Here is an 18,715-nt window from a genome sequence, read left to right as displayed (position 1 = left end):
TCCATGGATCCACCATTTTGCTTAATAACTAAAGGCAAAACTCCCAGAATGCTCCTGGAGCAGCCGTGTGTGACCATTCTCTCTTCGCCCCACCAAAGGGTCACCCATCAGAATGCCGCATTCCTGTCAGAATGACTGGTTACTGTTTCCCCAAGTACAGGTTCATGTGCAATAACTGACCCCAGAGAAACAGAATGGCACAGTGTAAGAGCTTGTCACATTAAGTGATCAGAAAACCATTGCCAGCTGATAGAACGGTTGATGGTGCAGAAGTGATTACAGACACTCCCCATGGGCCAGCTCGGAGCTCCCGCCCAAGCATCCAGCGGCTGCCAGGCTTGGGGCTGGGACTCAAGGAGAAGAAAAATCTACTCAGGGAGAAGTGATAGTTTATTCACTCCAGTTTCTATAGCCCTTTGAAGTGGATGGTGGTGTTGGGATTCCCAGCCTAACATTTCAGTTCCAATATACTTAAAAAAAAAAAAAAAAGTGCTTCTAAAAGATTGGGATGAACTGAAAAGTCTAAGGTAAGTTAAATCTTGTTTTCCTGGACTGGAGGGATTTGCTGCTTAAATACATTCTAGGGTGAATTTTCTCTCTCTCTCTCTCTCTCTCTCTCTCTCTCTCTCTCTCTCTCAGTCTCTGAGGATGGGAAAAAAAATTCTTTAATAAAGAGAATCATTATTCTGAATTTACTTTATAGAAAATTTGTGGGGGGGGGTGCATATGTTCAGTTTCTTGTACATTTACTGAACATCAAGTCAAACTCTTCTGCCCATTTACCTTCACCTGAGCCGGCGTTAACTCTGCCTCTCCCAGCCTGAGTTGGCGGCATTCTGCCTCAGTGGCCCCAGCAAATTTCTTCCGTAGTCTTTAGAGGATGGGGCGGACCAGAGCCACTGAAGCAGAGTGTGAACTGCAATCCCGTCCAAGACCAGACTGGATCCAAGCACGATGGAAGAAAGAGAAAGGGTCTGAAAGGAGAGCTGGGTGGGTTGCTCCTGAGAGCGGACTTTCTCTGTCTGTACCAGCCCCTCAAATGCCTGATCTTGTCCCTTCCTCTGCATCCACGTGTGGGAACCCAGGAGAACAGCTTCTATAAATGGCTGCTCTTACCATTTGGGAACCTTCCAGGGATGAATACCCTGAAACCTTATTTCTGAGACCTTATACTAGCCTCCACAGACTGCACAGTTATCGCAGAAACTTTAAAAAACTCCCAGAAACAGAAAAATGTCTCTAAATATATTGTGCCCTTCCTCAAGTTCCTTAACTTCTCTGGACCTCAATGAGCTCATTTGTAAAAAGCGGATAATAACTGTCCTTCCAATATAGAACTGTTGTAAGGATTGAATGAACTCGTGTGCATAAGCCATGAAAAGTGCAAGATCTAGCAAGGGGGCCAAAAATTTCAGTATGTTCATATGACTAGAAATGCATGTGCCCAACGGTTAACAATAGCAACCTCTAGTTGCTAAAAGGAACAAGGGACGTTCTGGTTTTATTTCTTTTTGTGCTTTTTCCTATTTTCTCTCTTTCTGTTGCATTAGAAACTAATTTGTAATTGGAAAAATAGATGTCTTTGATAAAAGAAAAAACTTTCAGCAAAGCTCCCAGGGCTGTCTGAAGGCCACGGGCAAGGTGAAGAGGACAAAAGAGCGGTGACAACAGGGTGAGTGGGCAGAGGGATGAAGGGGAAGTTTTTATTCAGAGATGCACTCGTGGGAGCCCTGAGGCTGGCTGGGTCACCCAAGGTGAGGATTTTGAGAACCCTTCTATTTTTGACGTGCTTGGTCCAGCAGCCAGGCTCATCCCTCATCAGATGAGCCCGGCCAGCCTCATGGCTGACTTTCAGCTCCGACGCTCCCCAGGATGGGCCTAAAGGGCCAAGAAGACATAGCCCTTGTCCACGCACAAGGCCAGCTGCGGCTGTGGTGGGGACAAGGATGAGGGCAGACTTGCCCCCTGACCTGGAAGGTCTCCCCCGACCTCGAAGGCAGGAGCTGGAGCTGCCCTTCCTTCATTTGCATGTCTAGGTAATTACAACTCATGAAAGTATCTAACCCATTAGTTAAAACCCGGCCCCAGCGTTTGACTCTGACCTCCTGCGGCAGCACGGGCCACACGCTGACTCCATGCTGCCTGGTTTGTCCTCAATTTATAAGCAGCACAGCCTATAAATAGAAACCCTTTTGCTCAGTTCCCCAGGAGGCATCAGCAGGTTTTCCAGCTTGTATGTGTTTTCTTCTTTCTTTTTTTAAAAACCAACATGGGAGGCTTATTTTCCCTGCTGGCTGCTCCCCCGCCCTCTCCCCCAGTTCAGTCTGGGGGCACGGGGAGCTGGCACAGCACCTGCAGCTCCGGACGGTGGGGGGTGGGGGGCGCGGGGGTGCTGCCTGGCTCGGGTCCTGACCCGCCGGGCCCCACTCACCTGTAGATCCTGTACCTGGTGGTGAAACCCTGGCGGTAGCGCTCCATGAAGTCGGCATACTCCTGGGCGCGGTGGAAGGGGCCGCGGTCGGTGAGGAGCCAGTCCAGGGGCGGCTGGCCGGCGGAGGGGGCATGCTGCTCGGGGAGCGCAGCGGCGGCGGCCGTGGCCGAGACCGCCAGCACCCAGCCCGGGAGGCCCAGCGCCAGCAGGGTTGCCCATGGGGCCGCCGCCCGCCCGAGCCCTCTAAGCCGAGTGCCGCACTGCCGCCTCATGCTTTTCCCGGGCAGTTGGTTTCTTCATTCTCTCGCCACGCTCCCCCGCTCTGTGCCGCTCCTCCAGGGCTCCTGGAACTAGAAAAGTCCGACACGGCGATGTCAGTTGGACACCCTGGTCTCAGCCCGCACGGGCCTGTGCGCCTCGCACGTCAGGAACCCCCTTATGCTAACGACACCTCTTCATCGCAGGTACTGGGCAAAGTGCTCGAGGCACGTGTTCCCTTCGATCCTTAAAACAATCCTAGGGGGAAGACCGCCGTCCTCATTTTCACACATGTGAGGGTGAGGGTTAGGGAGATAAAGAGGGAAGGAAGAAACATTTGTGAACCCTGGAGGTCTGCCCAGCCGTTCCAGGAAGTTGCTTCCCTTCCTGTGTTGACTCAACGCCCTCTGCTTCTGTCTCCCTCCCTCAGAATGTTCGCTGGGGGTCCGTCACAGGCCCACAGCGTCCCCACTGCCTCAAAAAGCTTGAGGCCAGATGAACAGAGACCCCACTTCTCGGGCAGCCAAGCGTGTGGCACAGAAGTAGGGAGGTCCCGTCGTTGCTGGGAAGCTGGGTGAACTTGAACAAATCACTCCCCTTCTCTGGCTGTAGTTTTCTCCTACAGAAAATAAAGGGGCTTGATGAGATAATATCTAAGACTCCTTCCAGCCTTCAGGATCCGATCCCTCTTACTGAAGGCCGCGCAGGAATGGCGTTAGAGCGGGAAATCGGATCGCCTACCATCAGAGAGCAGATCCGAGTACAAACGAGGCCTGTAGTTCTGTCTCCACAGGGCATGGGAGCTCCCTGATGGCAGGGCTGTGTATTCTTCTGTCCCAGGTCCCGAGAGCAGACATCTGGTGTTTAGAGACCCTCCTTGAAGGAGTGAATGAGCATATGCCCGGCCTTCTCTGAGTAGAAGGGAAGGGGCCAGGCAAGAAGATTCTGGCCTTCAAAACTCCTGACTGCCTGTGACTCCTCATATTTCATATGGCCTTCGATCTCCAGCACCTGCACCTTGTCTAAGAATAAACAGTCATCTTTACAAACCTTTGGGCAGACACAGAGGACTGATTCGATCCTATGGAGGTCCTTACAATTGCATTTGTCCCTCAGATCTTGAACAGCACATGCCGTCTCCCCTCGCCAAGAGCACTTCAGTGCTAGAATGTGCTAGGATGCCTTCTAACCCTACTCCCCAGGACCTGTAATCTGTGGCCTTGAGGACTTTCCCTGGCTGCCAAAACCAAGGAGACAGGCTCCTTCCTTGGGGATGAAACAAGGATGTTAATTCTCTGGTACTTCCAGAACCCTGTAAGGGCAGACAAAGTAGCCTTCAGCATCTGATTCACGCCCCCTTCCAGAGTCCCCAGTGTCGTCTGCAATGGCTCCAGTTCAACAAAACCACCAGACTTCCCTTGGACCGGTGTGAGCCCTGAAGAGGCTTCCGGGAGGCGGGGCCAAGCATGAATCCTGGATACACAGAGCCTAAAGGCTGGCCCGAGTGTGAGAGACCCGAGCCTCAGCATTTGTACAGGATGCTTTCAGGAGGGTTGTGGCCTCCTCTTGGAAAGATGCATGAGAATATGCACCTTCAGACTCACTCCTCCACCCCAGCTAGGAGGTACTGACCACCTACTATGTGCTCCTGGGTGATTCTTTAAAAAAAATTTTTTTTAATGTTTATTTTTGAGAGAGAGACAGACAGACAGACAGACAGACAGACAGACAGACAGCGCAAGCAGGGGAGGGGCAGAGAGAGGGAGACAGAATCTGAAGCAGGCTCCAGGCTGGCTCTGAGCTGTCAACACAGAGCCCGACATGGGGCTCGAACCCACAAACCGCAAGATCAGCCAAAGTCTTAGCCAAGTCAGACGCTTAACAACTGAGCCAAAGTCAGACGCTTAACAACTGAGCCACCCAGGCACCCCTGTGCTGGGTGATTCTTAGAAGCTGCCCCAGTTGATTCTCACAGTAAGTTTGTTACAATGGCGTTATTATTACAGGTTTGCCTCTCACCAGGACTCGGTGGAGTTGCGCTAGGAAGATGCAGAGACAGAATATGAGCCTAGATCTGGCTCCATGTCCAGACCTTGCCAAGAAGGCTGTGCCTACCTAAAGAGCTGGTGCCACCACAAGACAGATCCTCATTTCGTGCACTGGTCGAGACAGAGGCCAAAAGAAGAATACGGAAGTGACACCGGCCTTACTGGGTCTCAGAACATAGCACAGAATTCTGATCATTAAAATAGGTGATGCTGGCACACAAACTGGATGGGCAGATCAATGATATAGAACAGACAGCTCAAAAATAGAGCTCATTATCAACAAGAGCTAAGCATACACATATACATATGAAAACATTACAGACTAATTGGGTAGGGGATGGAATATTTTAAACATCGCATTGGGAAATTAGTTCCAGATGGATTAAAAAGTTAAATATAAAAAATAAAATCATAGAAGGAAGAAAAATCCCTGAGTGTTTTATAATAAGCATGCATTACTCTTGAATCAGGGGAAAAGTGATATAAACTGAAAGGAGTCCGCCTTGCACATGGGGGGGGGGGGTAGGACCTGTTTTTACAGGATGTAATCCGATGAGGATGCCCAAAATATTTCTCATTTGATCATTCACACATTCATTTCTTGAGAAGCATAAATTGGGAACTCCTAAGACACTATGCTAAGCATTGATTATACAAAAGCAAGGGCTCGCTCCATTGTCTGAAACTCTATTGGTGATTAATTCCTCTTATAAAATACTGTTCTCTTTTTAAAGGCATGTTGACGGAGGAAGGGAGGGGAAGGGAGAAGGGTCATTTTGGAGACTGGGGCTACTTGACTCCGCAGGCCAAGGCAGCAAACACTATGAAGTGGAAACACACTGACCGGTGGGAGAACACTGTGGAAGACAGGATTCTAAAATGGCCCCGTGTCCTTCTGTGCACTCCCCCACATAATCTCCATGTCCTTCTGTGCACGCCTTGCATAATCTGCTCCCTTTGAGTGCAGGCAGGACCTATGAATATGGTCAGATACTACTAATCAGTTACTAATCACTTAATTTTGAGTTGTTCAAAGGGGAAAGTATCCTTGGTGGGCCTGACCTAATCAGGAGAATGAGAACCCTTAAAAGAAAGTGAAGTGTCAGAGAGACAAGCTCCTGGTGATGTGAAGAAGGCAAACAGCCATACTGTGAATGGCCTATTGGGGGGCATGCAGCAAGGGACTGTGGGTCGCCTCTAGGAACTGAGAGCAATTCCCTGTCAACAGCTAGTAAAAAACAAAAAAAATGAGAATGACAGTCATAGCCCAAGAAAACAAATTCTGCCAACAGCCACGTGAGCCTGGAAGAAAACCCGGGGCCCCAGGGAAGCACCGCTTCCCTGACTGACACCTTGATTTCAGTCAGGTGAGACCTGGAGCGAGAGGACCCGGCTAACCCATACCCGGATTCCTGACCCCCAGAAACTGCGAGATGGTAAATTTGTACTGCTCGATGCCACAAAGTTGGTGGTAATTCATTCCACAGCAATAGAAAAAATAACACAGACAACATAAAAGATGGCAATACTCCTCTACCGTCCTGTGCAAAAGCCTGGTCTGGTGAGGGGTTTCCGTGCTCCCTGAGGAAGAACCATCTGTTGTTCTCGGCACGCGAGAAAGCTAGCATGGCAGTTTCCTGAGCAGAGTGATGCTGCTCACCTCCATCCCCCCCCCGGCTGTCTAGATTACAGACCCCTCAAGGTCAGAGTTCAGGTCTTTGCTTTTATAATTCCAGCCCTCACACATAGTTCGTCCTCAAATTTATGTGACAACTCAATTCCGTGCATTTTATAGAAGGATCACGGTGAGCCAGGGACAACATGTGGCATTGGCTCAGCTCCTGAACTTATTGGGCCCTGTGCTCTAACACGGGGGGGGGGGGGGGGGCAGTGGCGGCTGCCACCTCGCCTGCCAATCAAGAGTTTTCTGAGGACAGGTGTGAAAGGCCGTGTGCTCTTTGAAAGAAAGGAGATACGTTCCGTCAATGTGTGCTTCTTGCCATTCTTTGTAATTAGGCTTTTTCAGAGCTCACAATGTGCTGGAACCTGCCTGCTTCTAGGAGTATCAGCTTTGGAATCAAATGGTTTTGATTGCCGGGCCAAGTCTGCTGAGTGCAGCAGGATCGCCTGAATGCAGCGCTGACTGCTCCCGGGAAACATTTGGCCTTGGAATCCTACGGCTTCCGCTTCGTCGCTTTTCCTCGGCATCTGAAGACATCCCGACGAAAAGATCTCTTTTCAAGAGGGAGAAGTTTTAAACCGGTTTCAAAACTTTCTCTTAAAACATCTCTAGACTGTGTTCCCTCACCTTTAAAAAAAAGACAAAGTAACGGCTGCACTGACAGTTGTGCGAGAATTAGGCTCTTTCAGGGGAAGGGCTCTGGGGCCATTTCCTGTTTACGCTCCACAAATAATATCACTAGGGATTTTGTAACAGCAAACGTCCAGCAAATTATAACCATCTCAATTCTCCTGACTTCTGGTGGGATTGCTAATATTCAGCAGGTTGAAACAATTAGCACCTTCCCCACAATGCTTCCAAGGGTCGTTTTATGCTAAAGCTGACTGTGTAAGTAAACCTCCATGTTCCGCGTGAGTATTGTTAAAGTCATGGCTGAGCTAGCTCCTTGAGGAACAAAATACAAATGTACTTGTGAGAGCCAAATAATTCCATTTACTTACACTACACCTACGACAGAGTTTTACACCTACACAAATAATAAATTAGCCTTGGACCAAAGGCACAAGTGAAATAAGTTCATCGAGCCGTGAATAAAAGGGATTACGGTTTTGCCAATAGAGAAAATCAAGTACAGATCAAGTCACGTGAGAAGCAGGCAGAGCGGCCTTTGAAATGGAGAGAATCGTATCTCCACCACTCTGTCAACCAGCTGAGGACCTGGGGGGGGACAGTGTCATGTTCTCCTGGTGATCTCAATCTCCATTTATGCCCGGACCTGTCGATATGCAGAGCAGTTAGGATCTGGGGCGTCCGCTGCTCACGTGCTAAATCTTGGCAAATGAGATAGGAATAGAGTCTCCTCAGGACTCCTGGGTGGCTCGGTTGGTTAAGCGTCCTACTCTTGATCTCAGCTCTAGTCTCGATCTCAGGGTTGTGAGTTCAAGCCCCGTAATGCACTCCACCCTGGGCGTGAAGCCTAATTAAAAGAAAAATTTTTAAAGAAGTAGAGTTTCCTCTCTGAAAACTATTCTAGAGGGAAGGTCACTTATCAGAGGAGTTGAGGGCACGGCCAAGCTAAGCTGCTGTTAGAGTCCAGAAGAGAAGGAGAAATAGAAAGTGTCATTATAATTAACAAAATCATTCATTCTGTCAACAATTGTCATTAATAAATGCCAGCATAAATCACTTAATATTTGTGTGGTAGTTACTGCTTACGAAGCACAGGTGATAAAATTACACTTGAACTTCATCTTCCAGATTTTATCCCCTTTTAACAGATGAAAATGCTGAGGCCAGGAATGGATGTGAGCTGCAAGAGGGAATCAGGTGTTTCAGCGGTAGATCAATATCTACCTGCTTTAAAACATTTTTTAATGGTGATTTATTTTTGAGAGAGAGAGAGAGAATAAGCGGGGGAGGGGTGGAGAGAGTGGGAGACACAGGATCTGAAGCCAGCTCCAGGCTCTGCACTGTCAGCACGGAGCCCAACGTGGGGCTCAAACCCACAAACCATGAGATTATGACCTGAGCTGAAGTTGGACGCTCAACCAACTGAGCCACCCGGCCGCCCCCAGGTCTACCCTCTTCAGATCCTCCGGTATCACTTAACATGATTCACATCGATAAAACTACGTAGGCTTTGCCACTTACAGGTTCCCTTGGGAGCAAGTCACTTCCCTCTGGGAGCGTCCTCTGGTCATCAGTGAATTGATTTCAGAGGTAAGATGATCCCTAGGATCCTGCCCGGTGCCGAAATTCCATTATTCTATGCAAACACAAGGGGCGCAAATATATGGGGAAAGGCATTAAGATTTCAGTCCTATTTGGGAGGAAACTCTGTTTCAGGAAGGGAGTGAAGCATATAAAAAGTGAGGTATAAAGCCAAAATCCTTGCCCGTTGGAGCAGTGACATTTCATAAAATGATTAGGCAGTGACATTAAATAAGTTTTCAAGCCATTTGAGTGGTTAATTGGCCAACTCTATTGAGGAGATGTTTTCTTGAATAAATCTGAGGGTGTCTTTGGTAGACACGCACAGAAAGCGTGATTTGTTCTTGTCCTCCACCACATGTTGGTGTGAATTCGGCCTCCCCTTTGTCTAGAAAGGGCGGACAGACAAGAGAAATGACAGGGCGTTCTGGGGTGGAGATTCCTAAAGGGCAGGTAGATGTGGAGGGCTGTTAGTTCACCTCAGTGACTTTCAGTCTCCCCTCTCGTCGGGATGAGCTCCAGCCTCCACAGAGACTAACCACGGCGCGTTTGCCCTGGTCATAGGCTCCTGGTTGCCCTTCCAAGAGCTTCCGTCTTGGCCGTAGTTCCCTGCGTGAGCCCAGGCAGATGTCACACCCCGACGGCCATGTCTGCTCTAGGCTCCGTGACACAACCTTCGGTTTCTCCCCCCAGAACCGGCCCGGAACCATCAAGCTACATTTACATTTGCTGCATTTCCCGACCGCTGGTCAGGAAACAACTTAAAATAGGTGAGGCATATGGATATCCTCCCTGCGTAAGATCAGGGGAGCAAGATTAATGATTATGTGTGCAAAGGTAGGAGCTAATTATAATGACTGTTTCCTAAATGTTCTTACATTCATCTGAGACCTCTGAGAGGAGAGGGTGGAAGAGGGGAAGGGCCTCGCCGAGGTCACTCCACACAGAAGCAGAAGGGACACTCACACATTCGGACTCCAAGACCTATACCACAGCTGCCCTCATCCTCACCCACTTCTGTCCTTCAAACAGCCAGTTGTTAAGCAATTCCTATGCACAAGGAATGTCCTAGGTGATGGCACTAAATCTGATGCACAGACCCAGAACTTGCCCTCACGGAACAGGAAGAAAGTATAGGACTTGGGGGTCCTAGGAGTTTAAAAGAACGACACACACGCATATGCCCATGCGCGCACGCGCACACACACAGCTTTAGTGACAATTAGACTTTGTAGGCTCCACCCCCTCAGGGCTCCAAATTTATAGGTTTCTGCTGTGTGATAACCAGCCCTTCACTTGTCAAGGGCGGACTCATCTGTCAGTTGTAGAGGCTTCGTACGCGCCTGGGGGATGTCCTTGGCACTTTCCTTGGAGAGACAAGTCACCTGACAGGCTTTGCCTCACACAGTAAAGCCCGGGTCGCGGTGTCCGACCAGGGAGGCCCCTCTGCCCCAGAGCTTCTCTTGAGGTCACGGAGGCCTCCAGAAAAGGGAAAGAAGGCAGTGCTGATCAAACAGAACCTCTAAGCGAAAGGTTGTCTATTTCAAAGCCTTTAAAACCTGGTCTCCATGCAGATCAACCTTCCTCAAAACCACTTCCATTACACTCCTTTAGGAAAGAACAGCAGTTCCTTGTGACCCTGAGATACATCTGCCCTCCTCTGCCACACACCGAGACCCCCGCCAGCGGGTCCATGGAGAAGCACCACAAGCATAGGCCAGCGAGTCGAACTGCCCGGCTTCTCACGCTGGCTCCAGCTCCCTGGCCTCAGTTTCCTCTTCTGTGATGTATATTAAAAAAGGATAACAATACTCATGCCTCCTCATAGGGTTGTGGGGATTAAGCGAGCTAACATTTACAAAGCCTCTAAAAAGTGCCTGGCCTGTGGTGAGTGCTGTGTATGTGTTCGCTGTTATTTCTTCCAATGCTTCAACGTAAGTATCAGAGCCAAAAAGAGTCCACAGGCACCGCCTCATCCACTATGGGGTTTTGTTTGCTTGTTGCTGTTTACAGGTAAGAATGCTGGAGCCTGAGAAGGTAAAATCTCTGTTAAAGAGATATGTCCCCGTTAGCCTTTGGGGATCTCTACAGGTCACTCTGAGTGGCCTCACCGGTCTTCCTCCCCAGGCCCTCCATAGTTAATGACTCAGAAGTGGGCAGTCCATCTGCCTTTCTCTGTGGCCTCTGTCACCTGACCCTTTGTTATCTGCCTGTGGGCCCTAACACTGTGTTCATTTCTGCCTCCCTCTCCTCTCCGTGAGTCTGTGTCTGCCTATGACATCTTTTAGACTCATTTTCTCCAACAAACTTCTCAAAGCTTGGCTCTGTGTTCATTACTTGGTAACTTTGCCTTCTTTGGGTCCCTGATTAATTTCCACCTGATCATGTCATAGAACTGGGGGGAACAGGGTGAGATCCTGGAAATTAGCTGGAAATCATCCAGTGGTTCTCAGCAGCCTGGAGTGTGTGCGGTATATGTGTGTTGGTGAGAGTGATGATGGGGGTGGGGGTTGGTATAGAGACAGAGAGGGAGGGAAAGGGAGAAATAACTGATGTTCTAGGTTGGGGTATATTTCTATGTTTTGAAATATTTTGCAAATCCCTCAAGGAACTTTTGATGCAACTGTCCAGTGCGAGCCAGTGATGGAATCCCCTTCACAATGGACAAGAGATGAGAAAATGTAGGGCCACAGAGGTGCGGTGAGTTATTCACAGTCACGTCGCTGACTTGGGGGCAAATCAGGACGTGAACCTGGCCTCCAATGCTATGCCTAGAGCTTATTCTATTTCACACGTGTCCGTGAGAAATTGACATTTCCAGAAGTGGGAACCCATGAGTTCCAGAGCCCCCATCGTCATCATCACCAATTATTGCACAGGCATCAATTACTATGTGCCAAACACTGGTCTTTAAAACTTTCCATTCATTGACTCATTTAATTTTCACAGAACCTTAGGAGGTGGATGTTGTTGTTATGCCTGTGTTACACTGGGGAATGCTCAAGAACAGAGAAGCCAGTAATGTTCTTCCGAGAGAGTCCTTAGTATGGTCAAAATGACCTAAAACCTAAGATCCACAGACTTTATTCTGTTAAGGGAGCTGTAGTCACAGAGGTTATCCTGGATGCCTCTAGGTCACTCACTCTCATTTAAGAAATTGCTACGGAGTGATGAAAAGTCTAAAATCTTAGAGTTTAAAAGCAGGTCTCGCCCAAAATCATTTTCCTGATGTGGATAAAGACATTTAAGCCTTCTGCTTTTGGGGAAGCTGTGTGGCTCCTGTTTAGATGGCCTGTCAGCATGGCCTTAGGAGAAGGCAGTTACATATCACTTGCACTATCTTAAAATTCATAAGGTCAGGCATGTTCCCCCAACCTGGGCCCGGGTGGATGACCCATAGGTGCTGGTTTCCTGCACAACCCCTGAGTTACTGCGCTCTTTCCTCAGACCCTCCAACCAACTGGGCCTGTGCCCAAGATCCCCATCCCCTCCTTTCTACCCAATCTTAGCGTGTGCATCTCAGGTAAGGGGTTCGCATCCTTCTTGACTCCTGAACCCGCTGCCCTCAGCTCCCCTACTTGCTGTTGTAGGAGACAGACCTCCAAGAATTGCCTACCCTTTTGCCTAATTCTGAACTGCCCCCCAAGCTCTTTTTGTGTTCCTCTTGACGCGTGCTGGCCAAAGCTGGTCCTCCTGCGACCGAGATCATGCCAATTGCCGCCTGCCTCTGGATGTGCCCCTCCCTGGGTCCAGCTACTGAGTCATTCGCTCCAACCCCTAGCAGACTGCTGGTTCCATCCTCCAGAGAGGAAACCTTCTCCATCCCTGCCTCTTTCCCACCAGCCCGGCTTCCGCTGCTCAAGCCCCAGCTCGCTTCCCAGCAGAGCCAGCTTCTATATACACACAGGACAATTTAAGTATTTCTTTCAGGCCTGAGAAGCCAAAATAAACCTAAGCCAATCACGTAGAAATTGCTCACCACCTTGCGGGCAGCCCCACCGAGGTGGGGCTGACGAGCAGCTCTCCATCCTGACCCTCGGCCCTCAATGCTACTCTTGCTCTTGGCTTCCTGCCATGCCTGTCACTGAATCTGAACTTTTAGCCCAAGCTCTGCCCTATTTGGGCCTTGGCACAGACCAGAATGTAAAATGATAATTCCCTGAGCTGTGCCAAACAGCACAGAGCTCCCGAGATGTTACAGATGCAGCTGTGACCAGCAAACACATTGTTTCCGGGATGGTGTTTGTAAATATATGAGCTGCCCGACAGCTTGTGGAATTAAATATAGATGCTACATCACAAAGTCTAGCTAAAATAAACTATATGCTGCTCAATGAATGTCAATAAGTACACGGAGAAAGAATCATTATCCCTTTTCTGCAGCACAGTCCAAGGAACCCATCCCTAAGTGGGTTTTTCTGTTTGTTTGCTTGCTTTTTGAGGAAGGCAACATTTCCCCCACACACAGGCTTTTGACTGGTCCCGGTGGGCAGCCGGGGGAGGGTGGCATGCAGTGACCAAGTGGGAATGATCGGGAAGGTTGCTGCGCTGGGTGTGTTGTGTATGGGGTGGTGGCCATGGCCAGCCCATCTGAGGTTCCCGGATGGACCAGGCAATCACAGTCAACCTTTCGGGATTGCTGGCTTTGAGAAACCATTTCTAGAAGTACGGTCTGAAGCGCACCGGTGGGTTCGAGAGACATGATGGAAAGCAAGCTGATCCATCACGGCCAGTCCTCTCTCCCGTTCTTGAGCCGAATGCCTCCCCTTCCCTCGCACTGATTTCTACTGGCTGCTTATATATTAGCAGCCTCTTAAGTGAATAACGCAGGTTACCCGAAGCTGGCGTTCACACACTAAAATCGGCATCCCGAAGGAGGTTTCTGAGCGCTCTCGTTCAGCCTTCGTCCGAGAAGCCTTGCTGCCCTGCGATCCTGGACGTTACGCAGAGCCCACGCTGCTCTGCCCGGACTGCCAAAACCCCACTCCAGGAGGTGGTGCAAAGTGAAAGGCGCTCTGAATTCGGGGCGATGGCAGTGTGGCCCCGAGGAGTTCAGGTTTGACTTGTGCGGATCATTTTGAACGTATGCAACTGCCACGCTGTTGCCCATTGAATGTATTGGTCCATGCGTGTTCCTCTCTGGCTCTTTAGCACCAAGTTCTCTCTCCGCTACAAAGGGGAGCCGCAGACCTAGGTAGACCGCGGCAGCTCCAGCACCGTCTGGGTCCTTGTGCAAAAAGGTTTCCGAGTTTCCGGTAGAAGAGCTAGAGTAATTCTCTACAAACCTTAATGCAGGCTTCCTTCTGGCTCACCCTGCCACAGACTACCCAGACTGCTTCTGATAAATTAAACCCTTTGGAAGATGTGGCGATAAGTTTCCCCACTTCCTTCCTTTTAGGAAAGCTAATAAATAGCTATTCGTTCATCCGACTAATGTTTATCGGACAACGAACATTTAGCTAGAATGTAAAATGCACGAAGGGGACAGTGGAAGGGAGGCTGGAAGGTAACGCTGGGATTTCTTTCAAAGAAAGGTGAGGGCAAATCCTTACAATAATTCTCTCGTGGCAAGCCTGATTAGCCAAAGCCACACTAGAATGACTGTGCTGACCGGGATTTACAGATGTCCACAACTGAGTGACAACTGAGGCTTGACTCTGCAGCTTCTGATTCAAAGCGAAGATCATTCTCAGCCTAATTTTGAATTGTATCATTGATTTTCAGTCCAAATCTTTGGAAAAACAGTAGAGAGTAACTCCTAAGAACTTGGAAAATTAAATCAAATATCCCATTCCTCAAACTTGGTAACATACAGTTAAGACAGAGCCAGGTATTTATTCTGATGGGTCTCCAGTGTGTGTGTGTGTGTGTGTGTGTGTGTGTGTGTGTGTGTGTGTGTGAGAGAGAGAGAGAGAGAGAGAGAGAGAGACAGAGAGAGAGACAGAGAGAGACAGAGAGAAAGAGAGAGATCTGCCCCATGAGACCTTTATCAATTTCCAGAGAAATATTTGGTTGCAACAACTTGCAGAGGGGTGCTATTTCTCATGGGTAAGGCCAGGTAGCTGTTAAGCATCCTATAATCCACAGGACAATTCTAATAATTCCCTGACTCCAAATGTCAGTAGTGCTGAGATCGAGAAACTCTGGCTTAGGCCAATAAATTCTAATGATCTCAGACTCATACAGTATTTCTGAATACTGGAAGGCCAACTTTTTAGAAAAGTTTTTCATGCACACCTAGTTTGCCAACATATGTCATAGTGGTGAAGACCAAAACTTCTCATCCCCACAATCCCTCCTTCTAGGCTTCCTGTTTCCTGTTTAATTGGTCCTTGATAACAACAACAACAGTTAAAAGACCTATTTATTGAGTTATTATTTTCTACTGGGCACTGTGCTAAGCACTTTACTATCAACAAAGTAGATAGTACTAATCCACAAGCAGTTAATATAAGGAAAATGAGATTCTAAGAGATTTAGAAACTTGTGCACCTCCTTCCCTTCCTTCCTTTTTTCCTTCCTTCCGGTTCAGTCAGAAAGCCAATAGGCAGGCCTGTGCAGCGGGGGGGGGGGGGGGGGGGGGGGGGGGGGGAGGAACTAGCAAGGATCTGGATCCATGTAAGGCAGGTAGTTGAGTGGAGCAGTAGCCCAGTGAAGTCAGGAAATTGGTTTCATACGGGGCGGGGGGGTGGTTAGCCAATAAGTAAGTATATTAAGGATAACAGGAGCTAAATTTCTTATGGTCAAAGAGAGGAGTTGGAAATATGGAAAGAAAAAAAGCTAGAATAAACCCTCTGGTTTGGCCTGATTAGAAGTATGAATTCATATTTCTAAATCTAGATAGAGAAATAGAAGGATAGAGAGAGAGAGAGGTTGACAGATGAACAGATGGGGAGATAAATAGATGTCAGATAGATAGACAGAAGTGTGTGCGTGTGTGTGTGTGTGTTTGCACATTAAATATAATATGATATTCTGGGTTGATTCTGGAATAGAAAAAAGGATATTAGTAGAAAATGGATGTAATCTAAATAAATTTTATAGTTTACTTAATAGTATTGCACCTATGTTAATTTCTTATTTTTGACAAATGGACCACGGTTACAAGATATGAAAGTTAGGAGAAGCTGGATGAAGGACACACAAGACCTCTGTGCTCTTTCAAACTCTTCTGTAAATATAAAATTATTCCAAAGTAAAATGTTTATTTAAAATTAAAGTGTATATATGCATATATATACAATAACATATTGTATTAAATTATATATGTATTAAATGTACATATGTATGTATATGCAATAAGGTACATATGTGTATATATGTCTACACAATAATGTGTACATATTTATATGCAATACATACACATACACACACATACAAGCTATCTCTCCCAATTCTGTCCACCCCAAGTATGTCCAGTAGGACTCACCTCACTTTAAGATCTTGGTTTCTAAGTCCTATTCTTTCCACCAAAAGGAATCAGGGATTGTTGGAGAAATGAATGATTACAGGCCTGTGGCAGTGAAGGTGTAACATGAACTTGGAACATCTTTTTATGACAGAAACATCGGTGTCCTGGCAAATTTTTAACATCCAGCTCTCTGGAGGAAAAAGTTCTGATCGTAGCATTTGCCAGTTTCCGTGGTGCAAATACTTCCCAACATGCCTGATTCCAAGCTACCCACTTAATGTTAATGACTCACACGTTTCCTGAAAATTTTGCAGTGGGCTCCCATAAGCCATTGTAAGCTCTAGCAAACTACTGGGTTCATATGTGTATATGTATCTCCAAAGAAGGATGGATACATGTCAAAAGGACACAGAGCCAGCTTGAAAAGGTTCCCGTCATGAATTCTGGGACAATTTGAACATCAAAATAAATATTGATAGTAATGGATTATATTCCCTTGAGTAAAATAAGAATCTATGAGGCCACATTATTTACACACACATACAGCAATACCCGGGAAGGGGGGAGCTTTCTTATAATTCTTATAATAGAATGCCAACTAATAAATTTAAAAAAAAAGGATAGAATTAGAAAACCATCATTTAGGAATTCTCACGGTGATAATCCATTCAGAAAAGAAACATAAATCAGTGCTATACTGTGAAATACCCCCATTCTTCATCAAAGAAGAATATTTCACAGTCTCAGAAGATCTTCCTCAAAATACTTACTAGTTATACAAAGAAAAAAAACTTTACAGTGGACAAACTGCTAGCTGCCATCTTACTCTAGTGATCCAAGTTAACATCACCAGGATTTATAACCTTTTAAAATTCTTTTTAAAGTTTATTTATTCATTTAGAGAGAGAGAGAGAGAGAGAGAGAGAGAGAGAGAGAGAGAGAGAGAATGGGAGAGGGGCAGAGAGCAAGGAGAGAATCCCAAGCAGGCTCCGTACTGTCTTGTGCAGAGCCAATGTGGGGCTTGAACTCATGAACCATGAGATCATGACCTGAACCAAAACGGAGTCTGATGCTTAACCGACTGAGCCACCCAGGTGCCCCTAACATCACTAGAATTTAGACAAAGAGAAATCATGTGCCACCTGACAGGATCCAGTGAGATCACATCACTTCTAGCACAGTCCAGGCAAAAAATCCCAACTTGAATTCAGCATGAAGAAACATTACACAACCTAAATTGAGAGATATCCTATAAAATAGCAAGCCCATAATCTTCAAAAATGTTAAGGTCACGAAGTTCAGAGAATGACCGAGGAACTAATTGTTCCAGATTGAAGGGCACTTTAAAAAAGACACGCCAACTACAAGAAATGTACAGTCCTGGGTTGGCTCCTTTGTTATAAAAGACATTATTGGGTCAGTTGCAAAACTTCAATAGGGTCTCTGGATAAAGGGCATCTGGCGAGTTCTTTGTACTCCTGTATGACTTTTTTTATGAGATTGAAATTATTTCCTCGTACAAAGGAAAAAGGAAAAAAAAGAAATTCATACATGATTACAGAGCTCACACAACCAACACTGAAACCATAGTTGTTCTAACTCTGACACGTGGGTGAATTACTGATCCATAATTCAAAAATATGTTTGTCTATTGAATTGTAGAGGGATATCTAAGATACAGATGGATCTTTCTTATTTAGGACAGACAGACCCTCATTATTTACATCTTAGGAGATACAGCTAGAGACTTGATACACGTGGCTGTATCCAGCATTGTCCAATAAAAATATAATGCAAACTACACAGATATTTTAAATTTATTATCAGCTACATTAAAAAGCAGATGCAATCAATTTTAGTGATATATTTTATTTAACCTAGTGAATCCAATATATTGTCATTTGAAATAACTCTGTATGGTGACAGATAGTAACTAATCTTATCATGGTGAGCTTTTCATAATGAGTGTAATTGTCAAATCATTACATGATACACCTGAAACTAATTTAATGTTGTATGTCACCTATATCTCAATTAGAAAAATAAAAACACAAATTTTTGTCATTTGAATATGTAATATGAGAAAATTATTACCAATATATTTTGTATTTTTTCACACTGAGTCTGAAATCTAGGGTGTATTTTACACTTACAGCTCATGTCAGTGGAGATGCTAAGTTTTCATCAGAAATACTTAATTCTTGGGGCGCCTGGGTGGCTCAGTTAAGCGGCCAACTTCGGCTCAGGTCACGATCTTGCGGTTTGTGAGTTCAAGGCCCGCATCGGGTTCTGTGCTGATAGCTCAGAGCCTGGAGCCTGTTTCAGATTCTGTGTCTGCCTCTCCCTCTGCCCCTCCCCTGCTTGCACTCTGTCTGTCTCTCTCTCTCTCTCTCTCTCTCTCTCTCTCTCAAAAATAAATAATAAACATTAAAAAAACATTTTAAGGGGTGCCTGGTGGTTCAGTTGGCTAAGTGTCCGACTTCAGCTCAGGTCATGATCTCACGGTTCGTGAGGTCAAGCCCCACGTCAGGTTCTATGCTGTCAGCTCAGAGCCTGGAGCCTGCTTCAGATTCTGTGTCTCCCTCTCCCTCTCTCTCTCTGCCCCTCCCCTGCCCGCACTCTGTGCCTCTCTCTCTCAAAAATAAACAAACATTAAAAACATTTTTTTAAATTTT

At 46.8% G+C, this 18,715-nt stretch overlaps 1 protein-coding gene across 3 annotated transcripts in view; it reads right to left on the bottom strand.

The window, feature by feature from the left end:
- The window catches only part of BRINP2 (BMP/retinoic acid inducible neural specific 2), a 127,214-nt gene that overhangs the window by 61,167 nt on the left and 47,332 nt on the right, over positions 1-18,715 (bottom strand). For all 3 annotated transcript variants that reach the window (XM_058700156.1, XM_058700157.1, XM_058700155.1), the window contains exon 2: positions 2,432-2,781. In XM_058700156.1, the coding sequence (XP_058556139.1) occupies positions 2,432-2,703 (272 nt within the window). In that variant the 5' untranslated portion in view covers positions 2,704-2,781. The remainder of the gene's footprint in view (positions 1-2,431; positions 2,782-18,715) is intronic.

This window comes from Neofelis nebulosa, chromosome 15 (assembly GCF_028018385.1).
Source record: "Neofelis nebulosa isolate mNeoNeb1 chromosome 15, mNeoNeb1.pri, whole genome shotgun sequence".
Classification (NCBI taxonomy): domain Eukaryota; kingdom Metazoa; phylum Chordata; class Mammalia; order Carnivora; family Felidae; genus Neofelis; species Neofelis nebulosa.
Note: the sequence above shows the minus strand (reverse complement) of the source record. Positions and strands in the feature narration are given on the sequence as shown.